This window comes from Solanum lycopersicum, chromosome 2 (genome assembly GCF_036512215.1).
Source record: "Solanum lycopersicum chromosome 2, SLM_r2.1".
Lineage (NCBI taxonomy): Eukaryota > Viridiplantae > Streptophyta > Magnoliopsida > Solanales > Solanaceae > Solanum > Solanum lycopersicum.
In genome coordinates, this window is record NC_090801.1 from 60059479 (window position 1) to 60083520 (window position 24042).

Below are 24042 nucleotides of genomic sequence, written 5' to 3' on the forward strand. Positions count from 1 at the left end.
AGACAGTTTCCTAATCCAAATCAATGTTGGAAAACAGTGAATTTGACAACTTGATGTCTCCACTTTGTGAAGTCGGAAATGCCACCTCTCTTACGATTACAATTTAAATCACAAGTATATATGCCTACGAAGTCTCAAAAATAACGACAATTCACATCTCTTTTCTCTTTTCACGTCAAAGCTTCATATATACCCCCTCCCATTTTATCTAATGGATAAATTGATGCAACTGTTTGGTTATCGTGGAAGTGAGATACCACAAGTGAAAGTCTGTGATTGCTGCTAAAAGGATGAACAAGTTGTACCACGATCCCTGCATCAACAAGTTACAAAAGGGAAGCAAAAACAAGTCAACTTTTTTGTGTACGTCGGGCAAGAGATCGAAATTTCAGTTTTACGATATCAACCACGGAATAAAATGGATAACGACTTCAAATAGCGTTTTGTCAACCTTACTTCTCACCCTGCAGTCCTTATATAAAGGGTGCACTTCCATATTTGTAAGGTACAAGCTAATTAAAAGATGGCATCATGATTTAAATACTTGTTTTATATATTATAATAACAGCTTTTCCCCCAAAACTTGTGTCAATATAATTGAAAAATACATTGGTGGATTCCTAGCAGAAGCAAAGAAAAAAAAATCACCAGGAGATGTTTTCTCAACTTACTTAAGCCTGGGAGGCAAGAGTTACTTGGTACATGTGTTGGTGGAAGTTAGCAAGTAGCCAGCTAGGTGCATACAAGCTGGCCAGACACCATGTGAAGGTACCAGACAATGGTAACATAATATACTAACCAGTTCAGATACATATCCACTGGTCCTTTCACCTTGAGGCTCATAATTTTGAGCTTCACTTCAGCTCACTCTTTTGATCCTTCGGTTTTTCATTTTTATCTGGATGCTCTGCAAATTTGATTACTATGACATTGACTTAAGAAAATCTGAACAAAATACTTGCATGACACAATTACTCAGCTACAAATAGACAAAAACAACTTGAAAGAGAAGGACATAAACTAAGAGTGAAGAACATTACCAGCAGCTATCATCAGTGAGGACGCATGAAGCAGTTCTTGGTCCAGTTGTTTGGAACTAATGCACTGCAGTTGACAGCAACAAGTCAGCAACCATGTATGCACATTAATGTGTGTACACACGTCAATACATATTCTCAAAAGAGTTTCAAGCCAGAGTGACACTAAAAGAAAGAGGAGCTAGAACAGAGCGAGGTTGCCAAAACGGAAGAGAGACATGAAATCATGGTAATTTTGTCAACCTTGAAATGTACTTGAGACCTTTTTTATATAGCCAAGAAAAATCCGGGGGCCGCGGCGTATGGTTAAACCTTGTTGTTTGGTGGACAATGGACCCGCTCCTCTACTCTTCTACACTTAAATACTAGGCTTTTGTCTGTCGTGGATTCAAACTCCTTATGTGCAACTAATCCACACATTTCGATACTGCTCTTACCACTACACCAAGAGCGAGAAGTGCAAACAACCTTATTGATCACTTGGGATATGCTTACACATGGTCTGAGAAACCAGGCATCCTTTGACGACTGCAAAAGAAGGAAGCTTACATACTCCAGAGGTTTCAACTTCTAATAATATATATGCAAACATTGACATAGAAGTATATGCTTCATAGTTTTATAACTAACGAATGTAGAGTACTGGTGAGTTTATCGAGAAGATAGCATTAGCATGAGGTTCTTTTTATATTTTTACAAATCAGAGTAACGCCTAACTATAATTGTGCTTCCTGACAGGGAAAATGGTACGCTTAATCATAGCAATTAAATCAGTAGCTTTGTCAGATCTGAGAAAACGGGAACTGGAATATACCATAGGGAACTTTTGGTAATTGAAAAGTGATGAATATTACGGATTTTAGTTAAGTTGACTTTTGAACCAAGGCTATAATCATTATAATCATCAAGATTAAGTGTTAATACCTCTATTGATAAAAGTATCCAGAGCATCAATCTCAAACACTGGAAGTTTACTATGTCGTCTCAACCTTCAATAGTTCCAATTACCAGAAATCATTGCAGGAACATTGACCATCTGCAAAATGATGAAACCTGTATGCATCCCGTACAATAATGGCCCGATTTGCAACTTTCGACACACACTTTATCCAATTGTGGCAATCATTGCAGACGCGGAGATTCTTCATCACTCTTATGGGGATCATTTCATGCAAGCTTAAAAGTCCAAATGCAATAGCTAACTTTTCACTGTGAATATAAGCAGTTGGATCTTTTTGTCCCAACTCCAGATCATTCCAAAGACTATTATTGTCTTGAACATAACCAATCATTACTACCCGTTTATTTAGTTCCTCCACAAAGTCATAGATATGATTTGCTAGTGGATGGAGTCTATCTCCAACAAAAAATGCATGGATAGTGTTTTGAACTTCAATCCAGCTACGACCTGGCTCTTTCTTAACACCTCTATCTTTCATCAGTAGCCTTGTCTGGTTCCGAGAATCCCATCTTCCAAGAACTGCATATAGGTTTGATAATAAAACATAAGTTGCTGAGTCTTGAGGCTCCAATTCTAGGAGGCGGTGACCTGTCTCTTCCCCTATTTCAATGTTCTTGTGAACTATGCAAGCACTTAGGAGGGTCCTCCAAACCATTGCATCAGGTTCTACTGGCATTGTCTCCACAAAGTTCATCGCACGCTGCAAATGGCCAGCTCGTCCTAAAATGTCTACAACAGATGCATAATGTTCTAGTTTTGGCATTAAACCATAATCCTTACTCATTGAATTGAAATAGCCAAGCCCCTTATCCACTAAACCCACATGGCTACACGCTGATAAAACACCCAAATAAGTGACATGGTTTGGCTTCACACCAAGATGTCTCATCTCCTCAAACAGTTCTATAGCTTCATTGCCACACCCATGTTGAGAATAGCCTGTTATCATGGCATTCCATGAAACATCATTTTTATTTTGCATTTCAAGAAACTCTTTCCTGGCATCCACAAGGCTTCCGCACTTCGCATACAATGTGATCAGGATATTGGAAGCTTCTGTTTCGGCGTTATAACCTGTCTTTTTTATTCTCGCATGAATCTGCTTCCCCTGTTTAATATTAGTGGTATTAGCAGCGGCACTAACAGCAGATCCATATGTGAACATGTTAGCTTCCACTCCATCTCCGTGCAATCTAGAAAATACTTTTAATGCTTCTTCACAAAATCCACTTTGGGCGAATCCTGATACCAAGCCATTCCACGAAATAATATCTTTTGTATCAATTTTGTCAAATGCTGCATATGCATCTTGTATTTTGCCGCATCTCGCATAAAGAAAAATCAACGCATTGCCTATTGAATGATCTAATGAGTAGCCTGACATCACTGACTGTGCATGGATTTGTCTCCCTTGATAGAGTGCTTGAATGCCGGCACATGCGCTGATTGCACTTGCAAATCCTATGTTATCAGATCGAATACCACGGTCTTGCATTTCTCTAAAAAGTTTTAGAGCTTCAACAAAGAAGTCATGCTGAGCGTATCCAGCAATCATAGATGTCCAAGATACAACATCTTCCTCATTTAGACGCCAAAAGATTTTCTCTGCTGCATCCAATTTTTCATGCTTGGCATACATATCTATAAGCACACTACACACATAAACATTCTGCCAAAAGCAAGTTTTTAATACTTGGCTATGTATTTGTTCTCCAAGATACAGAGCGCCAACAGATGTACAAGTTCTCAATATACTGGGGTATGTGTATTGATTAGGTTGTAGCCCTTTAAACTGCATCAGTGAAAATATTTTGAATGATTCATCCAAATCACCCATCTGCCCATAACCCACGAGCATCACATTCCAAAGAACAATGTTTTCCATCTGGCTTCCAAGGAAAAATTTATGGGCTGTTTCAATGTCAGAGCACTTAACATAAAGGTCAAGTAAAGAACCTTCAATAATGCTATCTGAGCATAGACCTGCCTTTGTTGCATAAGAATGCAGTTGTCTTCCCTTCTGAAGAGCTCCTAATGATGCACAAGCACCTAAGAGGCTTGCAATTGTAACACAGTCAGGTTTTAACGAACTTAACTGCATTTTTTCGAATAACTGTAGAGCCTTATCACTGAATCCTTTCAAAGAGAGACCAGAGATTAGAGAATTATAGGTAACTCCATCCTTCTGCGGCATTTCAACAAATACTTGCTCTGCCAATGTCAAGTATCCACAGCGAGAATACAATGTAACAAGGGCATTACTGACAAAAACATTGGATAAAAATCCCCACTTATAAATACTAGCATGGAGCTGTTCCCCCAAATTAAATGCTTCTATCTTAGTGGATGCACTAATAACACTCGAGAAAACATATGGCGTCGGAATAACTCCAAATTTACGCATATCCTTATATAGGAGAATAGCATCTTCTTCTCGGTTGTTCTTGCAAAAACCAGATAACATGGCAACCCAAGACGAACTATCCCTTACCACCATATCCTCAAAGACTTGCTTAGCAGAATCTACGAATCCATTTTTGGAATACAAATCAATCAAACGGTTAGAAACGATGAGCTGCAACCCAAGACCATAGCGCGTAATCAAAGCATGAATCTGTTCAACACCCTGGATACGAAATGCAGCCTTGTTACCACTGCAAGCTTGCAGAACTTCAGAAAATGTGCACTCATCTGGATTAACATCTTCTCCTAACATTCGAGAAAACAAATTGAAAACTTCGTCATTTCTTTTTATCCTTGAAAAACCAGACAGTAATTTATTCCAGCAAGACACATTTCTAATTCCTATTGGCAAATTATCAAATATTTGCGATGCACTCGATAAATCTCCACCAGCAACATAAATATCAAGAAACCTAGCACCAATCCTATAGTCAGCGCCAAATCCCAATGTCAACAACTTCCCGTGTAGTTTCTTGGCATCTATAATTGACCCTTCACTCAAGCAACTATCTAGTAAGCTTAGATAATAAGTATGATCAAAATACCCTTTGTCCTTCGCTACCTGCTGATGAACAATAGATGAATAATATTCATTTTCTTCATCTGAACAATCATCAAGAACCACTGAATTTATACTTGCACAGCTACTAAAACTACAGTTCTTCAATCTAATTTGTTTACCATATTGAGAACTCCAAATTTCCTGCAAATTAGAGAAGAAAAGAAAAATATTTGGGAACCGAAAAAGTAGCTAACTTGACAAAACAAAACAAAACAAAAAATGATAAAGAAAGAATTTTTCTTTAAAGATTTTACCTTGCGAAGACAATCAGTAGACTTGAAAAGGGATTGAATATTTCTCATCATCTATTTTGCAAAATTCATCTTTTGTAAACCTAATTGAGCTCCAATTTTGTTTTCTCTTCTTCTTTGTGGTATCTAAGCAATGTTTTAAACAACATTTTTTTTTCTTCAACAATTTATAATATAGAACAATCCTTAATCGAAATACACCTTCTAATTACAAACAAGATTTTAAAAAATAAAATCAAAATTCTAAGTTCAAGCTCAGCAGTTAGAAGAAACAAATAGCAGCAATGTACTCTGAAAACCCTCTTTATTTGCTAAGTTATAAATCCACAAAGAAAAGACACTTCTAAGAAAATTGAAATATTTTCAAAAAGGATGTATGGAGAACACCTAAAACTTACTGTAAATTATTAATTTAATTAAAAATTTTCAAATTATATTCTAATTAAAAATATTATTATTTAATTTAATATATGTCGAATTTGTAATATAATAGTCTTAAATTTTTATAATCTTTCTTCCCGACGAGCCCTTTTTGATTTGGAAAACGGGCATTGCGTTCGGTTCGAAAGGCATGATTTTCAGTATGTGGGCGAGGAGGGATTCGAACCCCCGATACCGTGGTTCGTAGCCACATGCTCTAATTCTCTGAGCTATAGGCCCCACCCCGTCTCCATTGGATATGTTCCCGGGAGTACCCTCAAAAAAAGGAACCTTGAGAAAAAACATAAAATCATCTCTAAAATTATCCGATATTTGCATAAGAAAAGCTAAAGAAAGTGTTGGAAAACTTTGTACACTTAACGAAAATTTAAAATTTTATTTATATCGTAACACTGAAAATTTTAAATTAATAAATTAAATAAATAAATATATTTAAAATTAGTTAAGAATCAAACTAATAGTTCAGTCGAATTTCAAAGTATTCATAGTATTTCTCTATTTTCTGCTAGTGTACGAAAATGCCTTTTCTATGTTAAACTTCAGTTAAAAACGAAATATTTCCTAATAGAGGAGTATATAAAATGTTTAAAATAAGGAGGAAAAAAATATAAATTGGCTGAGCACGTGCTGAGAACACGTGAGAGACTCTGCCGATTTCAACCGTCGGAAATCAATCCGTTGCTCCGGACGATGGATCTCCTCCGGTGCTCCGGCGTTCGGTTTCCTGTGACTCCTCTCCTACGTCCATTTCGTACGGAAATTCGCCCATGCTTCGCCGCTGTGAGGTCTGTCACAGCTGATAACTCTCTGCGCCGTTGCTAAAAATTCACTTTCCTTAACCGATTCTAAATTCTTACTCTTTCTGCGTTTGCAGGTCGAGTTTGAGTCTTCCATTCCCCGAGCAGAAAGCCAAATATTATAGAGAGCTGGAAGCTGCTGTTGATGTTGTCGAGCGAGCTTGCCGTCTCTGCGTTGATGTAAATTTCTTTTATTTAGCTCGCTACTTATATCGATTACTTGTTATTGAAATTGAATGAGTCTGAATAGAAGGAATCGCTACATAGGCAACATACAGTGTGTTTGGTTGATTGATTGTGTTAACTTATTATTTTTAGGTGCATTTGGTTAATAGATGTTAGTCAATTTAGTGTATTTTCTGAAAAGAACTAGTTTTTCTATGAATTGACGGAACATCGTGCTAATTTTATTGTAATTCCATAGAACACATATGTGGAAAGACTGGTGGCATTTGTAATAAGGAACTTCCTCTCTGCTATGATACAATCTGTATAATTTGATTTAGTACATGGAATTTTTGGTATGTGAAGTGTTCTACAGTGTACTCAATGCTTAAGTTCATAGATTTTGAAGACAAAAGATATTAGCTTTTCTAAGAGTTGATTGGGGGTGGGGGTGGGTCAGCAGCCTGTCAAGTTTTGTTGAAAGTAAAGTTCGGCTTCTTGTTTTCTCATTTTCTTTTTGATGTTGCTAGGTGAAGAGTTTGCTGTTCTCCGATGATGATAAGATTCTTGAGAAAAATGACCAAACCCCAGTCACTATTGCAGACTTCGGGGTGCAGGCTTTGGTCAGCTTGGGTGATCCATTTTTATTTTCTTGAATTCTTTATCATCTTCGTGATTAGTTGATTTAGAAGTGAGATCAGTTTTCAACAACATTTTGTAAAATTGGAAGGAGAATAGACAACAAGCATGTTGGAGGTCTTATTTGTCTCACCACATATTTTTTCCTCTAGTAAGAATGTTTTTCAACCTATTTATAGTTCTCAAGTTGCTTTCTGCTTCATAGAGTAAATATGGTAGGATGCATTGATACTGTAAGATGAAGGTGGCAGGATGAGTATTATTTCGTAAGTGAACTTCCGTTACATTGCTGCAATTGATTTCTTCATGACATGCATTTTTCTTGTTACATGAAAATGTACCTAATGAACCATCAAATAATTTAAGAATGGTCAATCATGACAGATTGTTTTATTTCCCTTCTGACACTCTTGATTATCCTCTTAGCACAGAGCTGAATCGTTTCTTTACTCTATCACTTCCTTCTCTGATAGAGATGAACAGACTCTTCCCGTCCATTCCTTTGGTGGCTGAAGAGGACTCATCATTCTTGCGGTCAACTAATCTAGTAGGAGCAGTAGTTGATGTGGTCGCTAATAAAGCAACCTTTAGAGACGAAGTAACCGAAGATAGTGTCTTGAAAGCAATTGACAGAGGAGGCAAGGATGCTTATAATTTTGGGCCTAACCCAGCCACGTACTGGGTAAGTTGAGTTTGACTCATGAGTAATATTCACTAATTTTCATGGTAAACTCTATCCAATCTTTAAAACCTTTACATAAAGAAGGAATTCCTGTGAAAGGAAATAATAGAATTTTCAATTCCACTTTGGGGGATAGACCTCTTGTCACACAGCTTTCATAAATTTCATCGATCTGGTACAGGTGCTGGATCCCATTGACGGGACACGAGGGTTTGTTAAAGGTGTTGAAGCTCTCTATGTGGTATGTCTTGAATCTATATTTTTCTCTTATTATTCTTTGTTTCTTGTCGTCTTTTGTTTTCCCTTTTCTTCTTTCTAAACCAGCATAAAAGGAAGAAGGAAAGATTGTCACTAGTATAGGTATTCTAATTATGAAATACCATTAGCAGTAGCTAGTAAAGAGGTAGCTTATCCATGTATTGATTTTTGTGTAAGTTATACAACATTTGGTAGTTAGTTAGGAATTAAGTTAATCATGTATAAAATTAATACAATGTTTGGTTTTCAATTTAGAAATCCACATAACTATACAGGCACAAGTTATGAGGGAATTGATGTATTATTTTATGTGGGGTAGAAGATGGAACAGTTAATACCTGCATAACTTATACTTGGTAACTTATACCCACATAAGTGCATAACTAATACCTGCATAATTTTAATCAGCTTTTAGTGCCCAAGCTAACCATCTCGGAGGAACTTTAGTAAGGAGAACAGATTACATGTGAAGTTGTTTTCCATGACTATGTCCAAAGATAGCAAGTATTAGTTGTTTAATTGATTGGTTTTAGTTCAAAACAAGGACAGATGCCAAATAAGCTCTCTATGGCTTCTCACCACATAAGTAACCTCCACAGCTCAAATGAAAGCCTCTTTTGTGAAGGTTTTCATGTGTCAAACAGGTCTTCTCAGTAACGAAGCATACCTTCCTTGTAGGAAGCTTTCATTTTCCAATTGCCTCCACGGTCATGAATTACCCAGTTTACCACCAGTTTTTCGAGACGAGTGGCAGGAATTAACTGTGAAACATCCCTTATTAAGAGCTTTCTAATACATTTTATCCTGACAATGAGCTAAGTTTTGAAAGGATTCCAAGGCTTTCAAAAATTTAGCAAATCTGCCCATCTTCCAATCATTCATATGTCTTCTGAAACTGAGATTCCATCCATCTTGCCCTGTATTACTGAACAAAGTGGTGTCAGATAACAAAATTAGTCCTAATAAATTAGGAAACTGCTCTTTCAATGGACCATTCCTAATCTATTTACTACTATGAAAAGCAATCTTCCTGCCATCACCCACTTTGAAACCAATATTACTCAGAAAAACTCGACCATAAAGCTCTAACATTTTTCCTAACTCCCACATCATAAGGAGCAGGCACCACCTTTGAATATCAATGTCCTTTAGAGACACGTTTTTCATCAGTTACCTATTGCTATAAGACATGTTGTTCTGAACAAAATCACCACAGCATTTCATCATTAAACTGTTGTTAAGTTGCCTCAAGTTTCTAATGCCCGGACTATTCTCTTTCTTGCAAGCAGTCTGTCACGCTCCAAGACTGAGGTGGGACGTGATTGACACCTGACTCTAACTCCTTGTCTGGTGAACCCAGTACCCAATTCCTAACTGTCTGGTCATGGAGCATCACTGAATCTGAATTAGGTACTTTTTTTTTATAACCTTGGTGTCCGGGAATTATGTACTGATTTTTCCTAGTTTGTTACCCACAAAGGCTACTTTTCACTTAAGAGGGAATAATCCTAAAAAATACAGATTATTTACTGGTATTATCCTCGTCACCTTAAGGTTCTGATGTATTCTTCTATACTTCAACTATTTTTAGTAGCTTACTAATTTTCAATCAAATTACTCTATAGTATGGGTGGTATTAGTTCCATTGCTTTCAATAATTTCTCCCTACTCATCAAAAGGGAAAGAATTCATATCAATTGGTGAAGGATGCGAGGAATGATTTTATAAGGGTGAAACCTTTATATTGGTATTACAGTGGAAAGCACTCGTATCAGGCCTCTCTTTTTGTCTCCCCTCATCCTCTTTGTTTTGTTCTTTTTTCCTGACAACACGTTTCAGGTTAAAGTATTAATATTTCTCCAAAAAGAAGTCTTCGTAACTAAAGAGTCTCCGACGTTATATACATAGCTTTCCATCATAGCATGTTCTTTTAGGATTTGTGAACTGATTGAATTGAGATTATACCTCTTGCCATTTCTTTTACTTATTTGGTTAGGTTTTATTGTTAGGTGGCTTTGGCTCTTGTGGTTGAAGGACAGATTGTTTTGGGAGTTATGGGGTGCCCTAACTGGGATGAAGACTATTTTGTTATATGTGTCACCGGTGTTCAAGAAACTGGAAACAATTTCTCCAGATCTGGGATGATTATGGTTTCTCACGTGGGTTGTGGAACGTGGAAACAAAGGTTGTCACACAAGTTAACCATCGAGTTGTCTCAAAGTTGGACAAGATGCTCCGTCGATGGATGCCAAGTACTTAAGGAGGCACGTTTTTGTACACCAGAAAGTCAGAAGTGGGAGTCTTTTCCTCTATCATCCTCATTTAATGCAAAAACAGACTCTGAAAAAATAGGGAAAGGAGACATCCTTCTTGTTCCTGCATGCTGTGGAAGGTGATGTCTTCTTGTCAAAGATAATTCTCAGGCATTATTTTAGTAAGATTGGTGCTTTGACGTTAGATGTGTGATGAACAACTGTCTCTTGCCTACAATTGACATTTAAATAATGTTTTCAAACTAGATAGGCCTCCAAAAATGTGGATGCATTTTGATATAGGAGTAGACAATTAAATGAAAATTGTGATAGTGATCCTTATTAGAAAATAAGGGTTCAATAAATGTAGAGCTGAGGAAGAAAATTAATATAGATGAATGAACTTATTAAAGCATTTTCAGTTTGAATGCTGGTCACAAGCACACTTAAAAGTAGTTAAACATGCGATAAAACTGGTTTACATATGGCTGGCATACATGTTGGAAACCCATTTGTGATTTCTGATATGATCTGAGCTGATGATATAATCTGAGCATAATACGACACTCTATTATCACTGATCTTATACATACACATGCAGTGAATATCTTAATAATTATATCTTTGTAAAACAAATTGTATTTGTTCATGATCATCAAATTGTCTGAATCACAGATGTGAAGGGTAATATCTGGGCGAGTATTCTCCACCACCCGATTTTATCCTCTGATCTTTGTATTTCTCTGTTTCAGGAACTTAGAAAAAAAAAGAACTTTTTTCCTTGATTTCAGGATTTCTTATTTGTGTCTCTAACTGTTAAGCTTTCCCCACCAAAATTGCTGCAACTATAGAGATACTAGTGCTGGTAGGCATCTTTCAGATACTTATTTCATTGTGTACAATGGGTTTTCTTCAAAAGTCATGTTCACTAGAATAATATTCTGGAGGAGGGGGACTCTATGCGATATTTTAGTGTCTGCTATTCTTCAATGTCAGTCCACATATCTGAAACTATTTGAGTAGAGTTCATAATACCTGAAACTATTTGATCAGGATATTGATTAAATTAGTTGTCTTCGAGTTACTTATATAACATCAGATTCTTGTTATACTTGAAAAAGCTTATAATCCACAGTTCGTTACTTGACTTCTTTGACCACACATTATTTCAGTTATTGAAATCCATCTAAGATGATTATATTTGTCATTGATCTGCTTGATTAGTCTTGTGAAGCACCACAAAACACCAACACACCCTTCTTCTGTGTAGGAAATTTGTTTTTTAGCAGTATTTTGTTATTAGCTTATGTGGAATTATCATTATCTAATTCATTTTCGACAGAGGTTCATGAATTACCTCCAGTAGAGATTGAGGGACACTATTTTTACATTACCTCTGGACAGAATCACAATGGTCACATTTATGTATATTTTTTCGTGATGCTCTAAATTAGACTCCATTGGATGAATTGTTCAATTGTGAATTTACCACATTGTCTTCCGACTCTCCTTTTAGGGTTAGAAACTAGTTATGTTGTCGTGTTTCTTTGATGGTTTTTCCACATTCTTTTAATGCAATTTTCTTCTGCTCCACAGTTTGTGCAAATATATGATGGTGGCTTCTGGTAGAGCGTCAGTTTTTCTTCTTCGTGCAACAACCAGAAAAGTTATGAAGGTAATTTTTTAATTTCACATTATAGATAACTGCAATCAAGTGAGCTTGTGCCTCATGTCATTAAAGTTGTAGACTTGTGATCCTTTAGTGAAGCCCCTTGTAGTTAAGATGTTTTATGGCGCTAGCACAAATTTTACCCTGGCTAAGTTTCTACAAACAATAAGAGTTAAATTGTATGTTATTCTAGGAGTCTGTTGATCTTGTTAGAGATTTATACAAGACTAAAAATAAGAATTCTAGTAGTAGAAAAACTGTTCTTATAAATATTGAATTGAGACGGGTTATATGGAACGCCACGGAAAGTACTAATTCTTATAGCCAACCCCAACTAGCTTGTGATTGAGCCATGTTTGTTGTAATAAAAGTGTAATTAGTGCAGACTTTCTTGAGATTACTAGTGGAGTTACATTGGTCATGCTTTTCAATTCTATGAACACGAGGAATATAGGATACTACAAACTTTCTTGAGATTATGAGAAAGACATACTAATTTGGGTTTATAGTCCGTGGTCCAAACTTATTTGCAGAAACAAGCCTTCTGAGGTTTCCATAACAACTTCATAACAGATTGTTTTATATATATATATATATATACATATATATATATATATATATTTGAATTACAGATTGATAAAAAATGCATTTATGCTATCACATTTGAATAACAATATACTTTAATTATCGGCACTGGAGAGCAAAATTAAATGAAAATAATTTCATGGAAATTTGATTATTTTGTCATAAAGTTGTTTCTTTCTTCCTTTGTTGGTCACTTCAAGTTGACTGGATTTACTCAATCATCATCTATTGATGCCACAAAATCTATGTGTTAGCATATTCTTTCTTTTGAATGTTCAACATTCTGATAAAAATATATGACTCAACTGAAGAAAATCTCTGGCTATGCCCCTGCTTGGGACCATGCTGTTGGAATCATATGTGTTCATGAAGCCGGGGGAAAGGTATGTGTCTTCCTATTGGTATTCCTTTATGTGTCTATGCATCTCTCTGATGGGCTATTCTTTTCTGCATACGCATATATCTTTAGTTCTCTGCTAATAATTTCCATTTATAACCAGCTATTGGAGAAAACAGAACAGTTGGTATAATATTTAGTAAACCTACATAAAACTTAAGTAATCCTAACAAAACTACCTTTTTATTTGTGTAACTCGAGATGTAGGCGTCGTCTTTTTCTGTTATTGAAGCCAATTCGCATGCAGGTTCTTGATCAAGGTAGAATGGATATAGATGAGAACTTGAGAATTGGTTGGGAGGCGAAATTTTTTCACACCACAGAGCATAACTCCTGCGGTTTGCTTTAAAGAAAACAGTTTCCCAAATCATTAAGGCCCATTTATTCTTAATCTGTTGGAGATAATTATTTCCATCTCTAATAGGCACAAAATATTAGAAGTATAAGTAACAAGGCAGGTTACTTTAGCTTTCTCATGGTGATGTAATCATGTCTCACAAATGAAAGAGTAGATCGAAATAAATGTTGAGCATTTCTCTTAAAACATCTGTGAACTGCAGGCAGATTAAAACAAAATGATATTTCTACCTCTTTGTGATAAGGAAAATGGACTTACAGAACACTTGAAGGAGGGGGACAGAAAACAAACCTCCTTGTCATAACTAAGTTGGATATTCCAACTCTTTACAAGGGAAGTTGACAAACTAAAAGCTGATAAAAATATAATAAGTTGGAGGTATGGACTAGAAGCAAAAAAAGATCTCCAACCTTTACTAAAGAAAATAAAGTCTAGACTATTGTCATCAAAGATGAAAAGAGTTGGATCCCCTGATTCTGAAGCTAACAAAGATGGACTTAAGAGGGAGATTGTACACACAGCCAGACTCAGAACTGGACATCTGGGGCGTGAGCAATATAAGATGGGGGTTAACATTAAGTAAACAAAGAATTAGTATTAGTGATGGTTCTGACTGTGATACCATTATAAGAAAATGGATTTTGGCACAACTCCATTAGCTGAGGATTCCCCATATAACGAGACAATTGATCCCATCACCGACCAGTTTAGGAGATTAAACACTTCGGATCTTTATTTACATGATGATGAATATGTGCTACCTCCTTAAAATTCTCTTTTGTCAATCAGATGTAGATTCAATTATAGCCCCAGAGAAGCAACAACTGCATAAAATACCATACCTCTATTATTATTTTCGTTCTTTAGATGACCCATCGTAGACTATTATCACTATCAAGCTTTTCCCTGATTGTGTTACTAAGGGGGGATGTATCCTGTTTGCGACCTTGTTCATTTGGCACATTAGGATGTAAAGCCACTAAGCTAGGGAAATCTTTTGAGCGCTAGCTTTGATTTCCTTGCTTGATTCTTCTCAATTTAAAGGCTTTCTATTTATCCTTTACCTTTCTACTTGAGGGAAAATGCGTAGACTATACATCAATTAACATGAATCTTTTTCTTGAAGCGTTCTTTCTATCATAAAAATAAACGAGTCTGACTTGCTATTATCCTAGTTAATCAGCATGCATGTAAATTCTTTTCAGGTGACTGACTGGGAAGGAAGTTCAATTGATTTTGCAGCAGATCAAGTTGCAAGGAGAACTATATTTCCATCTGGTGGCTTTCTTGTGACGAATTATATCTTACATAATCAGATACTTGGACTCATCTCTTCAAATCCATCAATCAATTGACGGCTCAGGTGTTTCTGGTGACAAATTATACCTCTAATTCTTTTTGTCAATCTGTATTTTTTATAATAACCCTGATGTCCGGGCCATTGAACAGTATATTTGCCATTGTTTCTTAGCATACTTGTATTCTTTGGGCCTCATTGGCTAACTCTTCGACTTCCACTTAAACATCCTTCAAGTATGGGATCTTCATGGAGAAGGATTCATTTATTATATTCAAGGAATAGATATTACTTAAGAACTGGACTTTCATGTATAACCCAAGCATTGTAACTCATTATTATCTATCAGGATCCGAAAAGGTCATTTTCTTCTATTTATTTTCCTCAACAAACAACATTGTCAATTATCATTTAAAAATATTGCACAAAAATATCGCCGCGTTTTATCCAGAATTCTTGGTCTCTCTGCTTGCATGCATATATTAGAGATGCCTAAACTTGAAACCAAGCATCTAGTTTCTGCACATATTTGGTCCTCAAGCATCTTTTTAAGTTGTTATCTTTGATGTTGTAAGGTGCAATGACTTTAATGAAGCTGATACGTCTTTAGTTATAGTCTTATATTCTAATAAGACTCTAATTCTAATAAATTAAAGGGCATTATTGCATGAGCGTGCATTTTTTTTAAATGATTGTGATCCCATTCTCAATTTTTGTACACTTAGACTAATTTTATGAGATATTTATTATCTTTTACTAACAACAGATACTAGGTAAACTCTATTCGGCTAAGACAAATGGGAATGCATGAGCGTGCATTTCTAAGCTCATTTTCTCCAAATTCATTCAATCGACTCCAGAGGTTAAGATTCTGTTAATATTGAGATTTATACACTCATAAAATAATTATTTTCACTTTCGTGCCTGGCCAATTAGACCCAATCCATTTGACAATATTTTATCCTTCATGAGACAACAACACTGTTTGTGGTTCATGTTTCTTGCATTGAAAGCGCCCTAAATATTATCATCATTACTATTATTATGGACTACTTAGTCACCATGTGTCATCAAATTATTGCCTCTTCAGATGGAAATTCTACTTATGATCATTTTATATTATTCGTCATATATAATTCGTAGGATCATTCCAGAAATGTCAACTGTTCTTTGAAGTAATCCACGTATACCCAATTAAAATGGCAAGAAACTGGTAAATTAAGCATTTAGAGGGCCCTATTACTTAGAATGATCTCGAATTTTCATGAATGCCAGTTGTAGTCCTTTAAAAAATATTTAATTAATTAATTCAAAGTTCTAAGCATCCCAATATAGTATTATTCACCAATTATGTGCTCTCGTCTACATAGATTATGTGGTTATTGAGTAAAATATTATGTGCATGGCTCTGCTTAAAATATTTCTGTCACTCTATTGGTACACCACACACATATCTGGCTTAAATAATAAGCTACTCCTTCGGTCCTATTTTTATTCGATATTATTTAACTTGACATGATGAGATAATTTTTAAACTTTGAGATCTAAAATAATTTTAAATATCTTTGTAATTGTAAATTATTTTAAAAGTTAACTTGTTTTGATAATACACAGAATAGTTGTCCACAGAAAAGGAAAAAAAAAACATATTTTAAATTTGATGGTAAATTCTTCGTAAAGTGCATACGTTTGCTGGTCAATTTAAAATGTAGACAACAAATGTATTTTTAGCCAACACTAACTTTTGGACAAGAAGTTAATGATCCAAGTATTGATATATGTGAGCAGTAGTTAAATTAATTTTATGATCTACTCTATTATATACGTGGACACATTTGAGGGTGTGAGAGACTATGCCTTCGTTGATTAATTAAGTGCTACTAATTGTACTTATTTGCATAATCAGCAATCTAGACTTAATTTTATAATTCAAAAATCCTTTGATGACACCAAAATCTGCGACATTAGCCTAAGATTGTGCCTACTGTAATGTTATTAATAAAATATTAGTACTTAGTAGGTTGTTAATATAATCTACTTGGTTAATTCTATACATCACATATTTTTCAATTTCTAGTTGTATAAAGTATTTCCTTTTTAATTGTAATAAATTGCCTATTTTCTTCTCTTAAGTCAATAATTTAAGTTAGATCCTACTTTTGTGATTAAAAACTTATTCGATATATAAATAATTTTTTCAAAACTCACTAATATATATATATATATATATGTATTTTATAATAAAATTAAAATTCTTCCTCCGATTTTATTATGGAATTGAGGCGGAATAGGGTTGAGTCTCGCATTGGAAAGGAAGGGATAGAAAATCTCAGTGCATCCATAAAATAATGTTTGGTCTAATATGATTAGTTTACCAAAAATTATTGTAATGATTGGTTTAAATTAAGGATAAATTAATATAGATGGATATGGAATTATGTGAGGCAGATAAAAATGGAACAAAAGGGAAGATATGTGATGTGTATGTGTGTGTATATATATATATATTCCTATATTGCATGGTTATTGAGTAAAATATTGTTATATGCATGGCCTGATTGAAATGATAGTGTCACTCTCTTGGTACACCATACAAATATAATGTTTTTTTTTTTATAATAAGGTGGAATTTCTTAAAATAGTAACAAAAAAGTGCCATCCACAAGCACTTTAATTTGGTCCTTCTTCCACAAATAGCCAACAAATCCTATAATAAAATAGATTTAATTTCGAAGATGAATATTATTATCCAGGGTTAGTTAATATATTGAAGGGTTTGTTGGAAAATTGAACAGCTCACCATAACATGAGACTTATTTAAACTACAATATATGGTTCACGAAAGAGTATATAATAGTTGACTATGATTCAATTATTATTATTATATGGAAATTTATAAATTTCTTGAATCCGTTTAGGTATCGCAGTAAAATACACATCTCCATTTTTCGATAGAATCCACCTAAATAATTGGACGCGTACTACCTAATTTGAGTATTTGCATGAAACTAAGCATTAGTTTGTTAAATTAACTACCAAACCTACTCTCTATAATTATCACAAGTAACTTCCTGTTTTAGTATGTTTGATTTCAACATATTCATAATTTATTTTCTCAAGATCGTATGATTTTCTTGAGAATATATATTACATGTATCTTCTTGAATCGTTGAAACGAAGGTTCTTTTACAATTTGCAAGACATAAGTCGTAAATAATGTTTAACTTAATAAGAAGTAATTAGGATGTAACCATCTGTTAATTAAATGTCAAACTTGCTCTATAATTACTTTATAATCTGGACAAGTGGTTGCCGATCTGAGGATTATGTGTTCCTTAATTAAGTGCTAATTGTACTAGCCCGCACAATCAGCATGCTAAACACAATTTAATAATCTAGAAGTACCTCCACGTACAACACCAAAATCTGAAAATACTAGCCAAAAATATTGGGTTGAACACTTTCAATGTGATTTATGTACACCATTCAGTATCTCTGATTAAGATATATTATGTATTTAAATAAAAAATATTAATGCAAAGTAGAATAATTTTTTATATACAAGGGATCGTTTGGTTGGTATATTATCATAACTAATCACAACATTAAAATCTCAATAAAATAATGTATTTGCATATCGCGTAAGTTCATTTTAACTCAATATATTAAACGAAAAAAAATATATGCCTAATAATTCAGTAAAATCATAATAAATAATACTATTTTATATATATACACACTCATAACTTTAAAAAAACAATAAAATTAATTAATTATAACTAGTAAATTTTAAGAATCGAATCTATAAAACTTAAATTTTGACTTTTATCTTCGAAATTACATAGTAAAAGTAGCCAAACAATTTCTAATTAAGGAGTGAGAAGGGGACACAAGCAAGTAGAAGCTAGAATTTTATTTTTTTTGGGGGGGGTCAAAATGAACAGCTTGCATAGGAAATGAACAGGGCAAATCATACTGGATATTAAAATAAGATTTGACCTAAATCTTAATATAGGGGCTATATGTTAACTTATTTGAGACACAGATAAAGTTGTTTTATTTAATTTATTATGAACTTTCCTATTTCACATGAAATAAATATTACCTTTCCACGTCTAAAAATAATAACATCATCAATATATAGTAGGCGCCCGACTTCTTGTGATTCAAATCAAAATATTACTAACTAAAATCTATAATCCTTTACACCACAGCACGTGTCTCAATCTTACAACTTTTGCCAAATCTCTTATGTCCTTTTTCTTCCCATTTAATAGACCTCGTCCTTTAAATATGGTGTAAAAATTAAAAAAATTATCGTTTCTATCAAGCTCATAATTTCTTAAATTTTTCTGGATTTACAGAATAAAAACATAATTTCAAACCAAATCTTACGATTTCTCTTGCAGTGATTTATAGTTATGTTGCATTTGCATCCAAAAGGTGTGGTCGGTTAAACAATTGAGATTCATGATCTCATATACAAATTTTTTTTCATCTGTTCGAACTTTGATAATCAAGTTATATAGTATGTTATTGGTAGAAGATATTAACAGATATTCATAAAATTAATTAAGATATGCAAAGTTGACGGAATATCACTTGGATAACGAAACAAATTAAAATTAGTATAATAACTCTAAATGCTTTTAAAATATAATATTAACAAGAAGGAGAAAGTATCGAAATTTTAAATCTATGAACTCTCACATCATAAAACGTGTATATGAGATTGATTTGTCACAATCTTGATTTCTTGGCTTGTGGTCCTAACTATGAAGAGGCTAAGGTATTGCAGGAGGACACGTATTAGGTCTCTAGCTTTTCTAAAACAATTATTAATTAAAATGATTTATTAGTTAAAAAATAACTACAATAGCGTCACATTTATATATTTATAAATAATTTTGAAACAATGACGTGGTGTTGATTAATCGGATTGGATTATACATAGATAATACTAGCCTACAAAGCCATGATATTTTTAATTTATTTTTTTCCACTTTTGTGCTTTATCAGAATTCAGAAACGACTGAAGTAGTTTATTTATTTCCACATATTGATTAAGTTTGTCTAATAAATAATCCAGCCACATTTCAAGCAGATATTATTAGCTTCAAGCCGTCGATCGCTTATCAATAGTAATATATATATACATATAAAGGGTTCAAAATTTGTACAAATAGACGTATGAAAGTTCGACAGTTAATATATATATATATATATATATATATATATATATATATATATATATAATTATTTTAATTATATATAAATAATATAATATCCATCGAATGGGGTTTGAAAAAGTATTTTCATGCCCTAGTCATCAGTCAATTTGTTAAGGGTTCACAAATTAATATACGTATATATATTTTTTTAATTTTCAAATACAAATACAGAGTCTAAAAAAAATTAGTAAATTTGTCTAAAGCTATGAACCCCCAACTGGCTCCGCCTCTCTTTGTATATATCAAAATCCTAGGGCCCGATCACTATCTACGATCAGGAAGGTAAAGGAGAGAAAATTTTATTTAAAGTAAGACGTCGAAGATGAGTTAATTTACTGGAATTAACGTTAAGACTTTTATATATGTGAAGAAGAAAAATTTGAAATATTATGATTGATATCTCGAGAATGTGGTCTACTTAAGAATGTAATTAGGATAGCTAATTATTGGTATTTGGTATAGTGCACTCACAGTTTTATGCTACTTTGGATAGTTGAGTCTCTTTTCAACTATACAAAGTCAAAAAACTTGAAATCCAATTAGCATTTTGCTTCATTTCAAAATTGATTTAATTAATTTCAATGTAACGTGAAAAATAAATTGACTTCTTTTAATTTTAAAACAATACTGAGGGTACTTCATATTTCTATGAACATTAATTAACACAAATTATCTGCCATCACTTAATTAGGCTCTATTTTTATTAATAATTAACCTTATTTTTTTTATGTAGGGGTTTTGGGATGAAAATTGAAAATAACGGATTAATGTGAATCCTATTAATTTAAACATGTCGAATTAGTTTTCTCATACGAAAAAGATCAACTATTAATTTGGGTTAAGCGAGTACACATTTATTCGGGTAAAAAGGAGGAGGAAAAGAAAAGAATCAAAAGAGTATAATTTTATTGAAGTATGAGATTATGCTAATATAATGCAAATCATTGTAAAAAATTAATCTTTGTAAGTCTTCTATGAAATAAAAGGAGGAAAACTGTGAATATGATCCAGACATGCGAAAATGAGGTGTGTTGATGCATCAATAAGGACGTGTAACAGGTTTGCTATAATAAATTTTTAAAGAGATAAAAATAAATCGAAAAAGAATTTGAGAATATAATTAAACACAATATAACATATTTTTCGACTTATTATGGAAATGGTCGAGGATTTGTGTATAACAAGGTAGGGAGGTCGAGGATTTGTGGGAGAGGCAGAGGGCTAGTTTCTTCTTCTCATCTTTATTTTATTTAGTATTCATATACGTATTTTAATTTTCTTTTTTACTATCACATGTTATTTTATTTGCTTTATTTATGTTTTTTTTTTAATGTGGTTATTGGGCTTTCAGTACACTTCTTTTAGTTAAGGTCCTATCTCTAGAAAAAAAATGTAAGATCCGTGTATAATTTATTTTAATTTTCTCAAATAAAACTTGTTAAATTACACTATATAACATTATAAGAAAAATAACTTTTAGCGATATTAAATATTGACACTAATAAAGAGTACTAAAAATTTTACCGACATTAGTTAAGTGCAATTAGAACCAATATCGTTAAAGGCTTTAGGGACATATACAAAGAGTGACAATTGTCACTAAAAATACATATTTAATGATAGTTAAAAATTAAATATCGCTAATGATCATTTTTATTGTATTGTAAATTACCACCAGAAAAACAGTGAATAAGTTATCCATCCTATCGAATTTATTATGAGCCACGACGAAAAAACAAGTTAGTCTAATTTTATGTGTTGAAAAATAGGCACTAAATGGAAGAAAATTTACATTTAGAAGTGTGGACAGCTATATAAATGACATAAAGTAAGGTTCCAATTAAAGACTAATTGATTAGGCTTGGTAACATGTTCTTGCTGCACACCATTTATATTTTATACCACAGTGCAAGTCATTTTCTGTACTGAACTTTGTTTCCATGTTTGACTATAATAAGTACTGCATTGTCTTCTCTTCAATGCTAGTTCAGTAGCATTTCTTATGATGATAAGTTTTGAAATTTGCAATGATTGATTCACTTCTTACTAATCTGCTCATTATTTCAATGAAATTAACATAAAGTCAAATATTCATTGTTTTAATTGATCGATAAAAAGAAAGAATTAAAAATTGCGTTGTAAATTAAATCATAGATATATATAGATCGATGTGGCCTATGAATTATACCTTTAAGACTTTTAACGACAAAATGAGAATTCTGAAAAAGTATTTTAAATTTTTTTGAGACAAACTTGTACAACGTAAGTTATTTTCCTAGCCAACCTCCACCCCATCCCCGGGGCCAGGGGTGGACCTATGTTGGGTCCAGGGTGTTCACCCGAACACCCTCGGCAAAAAAATATCAGATATATATAAGGAAATTTTCTATATTTCTGTAGATTCATATATTTTGAACACCCTCAATAACAAATAAAAATAGATGATTCAATGGTAAGACTCCTAAATATAAGCTGCATGCCAAAAGTGTTGTTTTAAACCCAAAAAAATAAAAAGGCTCATTTCGAAAAACTTATTTACACGTTTATATTTTTATTTTACAAACCTCCTGAACGAAAATGTTGAATCCACCACTGCCCGAGTCTCACGACCTACTAGTGATAGAGTAGGTTATTTTTCCAGCCAAACCCTCCCACACCCTAGGTTCATGAGCAATAAGTGATGGCTTTTTGAAAAAAGTAAAAGCGAGTATGTTATTTTGAACTTCTTTTCTAAAATATATTCTCTACACATTTTTATAGTGTAAAGTTAAAACTCAACTTAATTAGATCAACCCTCCCTATTTTATTCATTAAATATCCAATATTTCCACGGTGGTGATAAACTATTCTCAAAATTAAGATCATGAATTTAAAGAATATTATTATAATTTTACATATAAATGCTATGATATATTTAAAACAATAAATTTAGAAAAATTATTCTTTTAATGTTAAATTCCTTGTTCATAATTAGAGAAACTACGCCATATAAAAATAAATCATATTTTGGCAATCTTCAATCTTATTTCCCCCTTTTTTTTGCCCCCAAACTGCCCATAAAAGTGGCAAATACTGTAAAATCTGAATTAATGGGAGAAAGAGATCCAATGACATGGCCTAATGATTAATAAAATATATCCAAATTAAAATTATAAAATTTCTAAGTTTAAATTTTCAAACTTTTACAAAATATTTAGATAATATTTTCTCTGTTCTGATTTTCATGGACAAATAAATCCCCTAGAGATTAGAATTATGTCGACGGTTATTATTAGACTCAAGCCAACAAGCAAATGGAGCACAAACATGAGCCGGCTTTGAAACAAAGCCATGCAAGAACGTGAATTCATGTTATTAAGTATAAATATACTCAACTAAGTACAACTAAAACATGTACTTGCAGCGAAACCAAAAGTTTATACAAGGGAATTTTTAAAAAATATATTCCCTTCTTTTAATTTTGTGTTGGAGAATTATATTCTTATTAACAAGCGGAGAGTTCAGATAGTCAACCAACTACACTACTAAGATTTCTCATTTATATAGTTTGACTTGACATAATTTTTTCAAAAAAGAAAGATTTTTGAAATTTATAATCTGACACATTCCTCGACCATTAGTGTGACTGTGAATTATTTTATCAAAAATAAAAATGAAAATATGAAGGTAATTTTTTTCAGCTATTTAAAATGAATTAAATAGAATAGTGTATCGTATAAATTGAGACATGCGATAATTGAGATTACTTTGATTGTCTACATTATTGTATTTTTATTATATAAGAAGTCAGAATACAAATTAAAAATAAAAATAAAAATTATGAAGGGTAAAAATGTAAATTTACTTTAATATACTGCACCCCCCCCCCCCCCCCCACTATTTTGGTTTTGTTTTGGGGCTGGATGTATATGTATAGAGATGGTTGAATTCACACTTTTTGCTGAAAAGAGAATGGACACGTTGCTATACTTATAAACAGAGGACGGCCACCGAATCC

The 24042-nt window shown here is 33.2% G+C and overlaps 2 protein-coding genes across 7 annotated transcripts; one reads left to right on the forward strand and one right to left on the reverse strand.

The window, feature by feature from the left end:
* Window positions 1-6: 6 nt before the first annotated feature.
* On the reverse strand, window positions 7-5659 carry LOC101266794 (pentatricopeptide repeat-containing protein At4g13650). 5 transcript variants are annotated; one of them, XM_069293702.1, is made up of 6 exons: window positions 5278-5659; window positions 1962-5164; window positions 1300-1565; window positions 1041-1104; window positions 800-907; window positions 7-313 (listed from the first exon to the last, which is right to left on the reverse strand). In XM_069293702.1, the coding sequence occupies exons 1-2, from the start codon at window positions 5326-5328 to the stop codon at window positions 2042-2044; spliced, it is 3174 nt and encodes a 1057-aa protein (XP_069149803.1). In that variant the 5' UTR covers window positions 5329-5659; the 3' UTR covers window positions 7-313; window positions 800-907; window positions 1041-1104; window positions 1300-1565; window positions 1962-2041. The 5 variants fall into 5 exon arrangements, with proteins under 5 accessions (XP_069149803.1, XP_025885186.1, XP_025885187.1 ...); XM_026029401.2 differs by having other exon boundaries at window positions 672-907; window positions 1281-1565; XM_026029402.2 differs by lacking the exon at window positions 1300-1565 and having other exon boundaries at window positions 672-907.
* A 531-nt stretch (window positions 5660-6190) lies between these two features.
* LOC101251352 (putative 3'(2'),5'-bisphosphate nucleotidase, mitochondrial) lies at window positions 6191-15188 on the forward strand. 2 transcript variants are annotated; one of them, XR_011214751.1, is made up of 10 exons: window positions 6191-6500; window positions 6590-6692; window positions 7208-7310; window positions 7790-7998; window positions 8180-8239; window positions 10266-10648; window positions 11261-11373; window positions 12105-12183; window positions 13074-13145; window positions 14723-15188. XR_011214751.1 is itself a non-coding variant. In XM_004232743.5 (9 exons), exons 1-9 carry the CDS (start codon window positions 6406-6408, stop codon window positions 14870-14872), a joined length of 1254 nt encoding a protein of 417 aa, XP_004232791.1. In that variant the 5' UTR covers window positions 6191-6405; the 3' UTR covers window positions 14873-15188. The 2 variants fall into 2 exon arrangements, 1 of the variants encoding a protein (XP_004232791.1); XM_004232743.5 differs by lacking the exon at window positions 11261-11373.
* Window positions 15189-24042: the final 8854 nt, after the last annotated feature.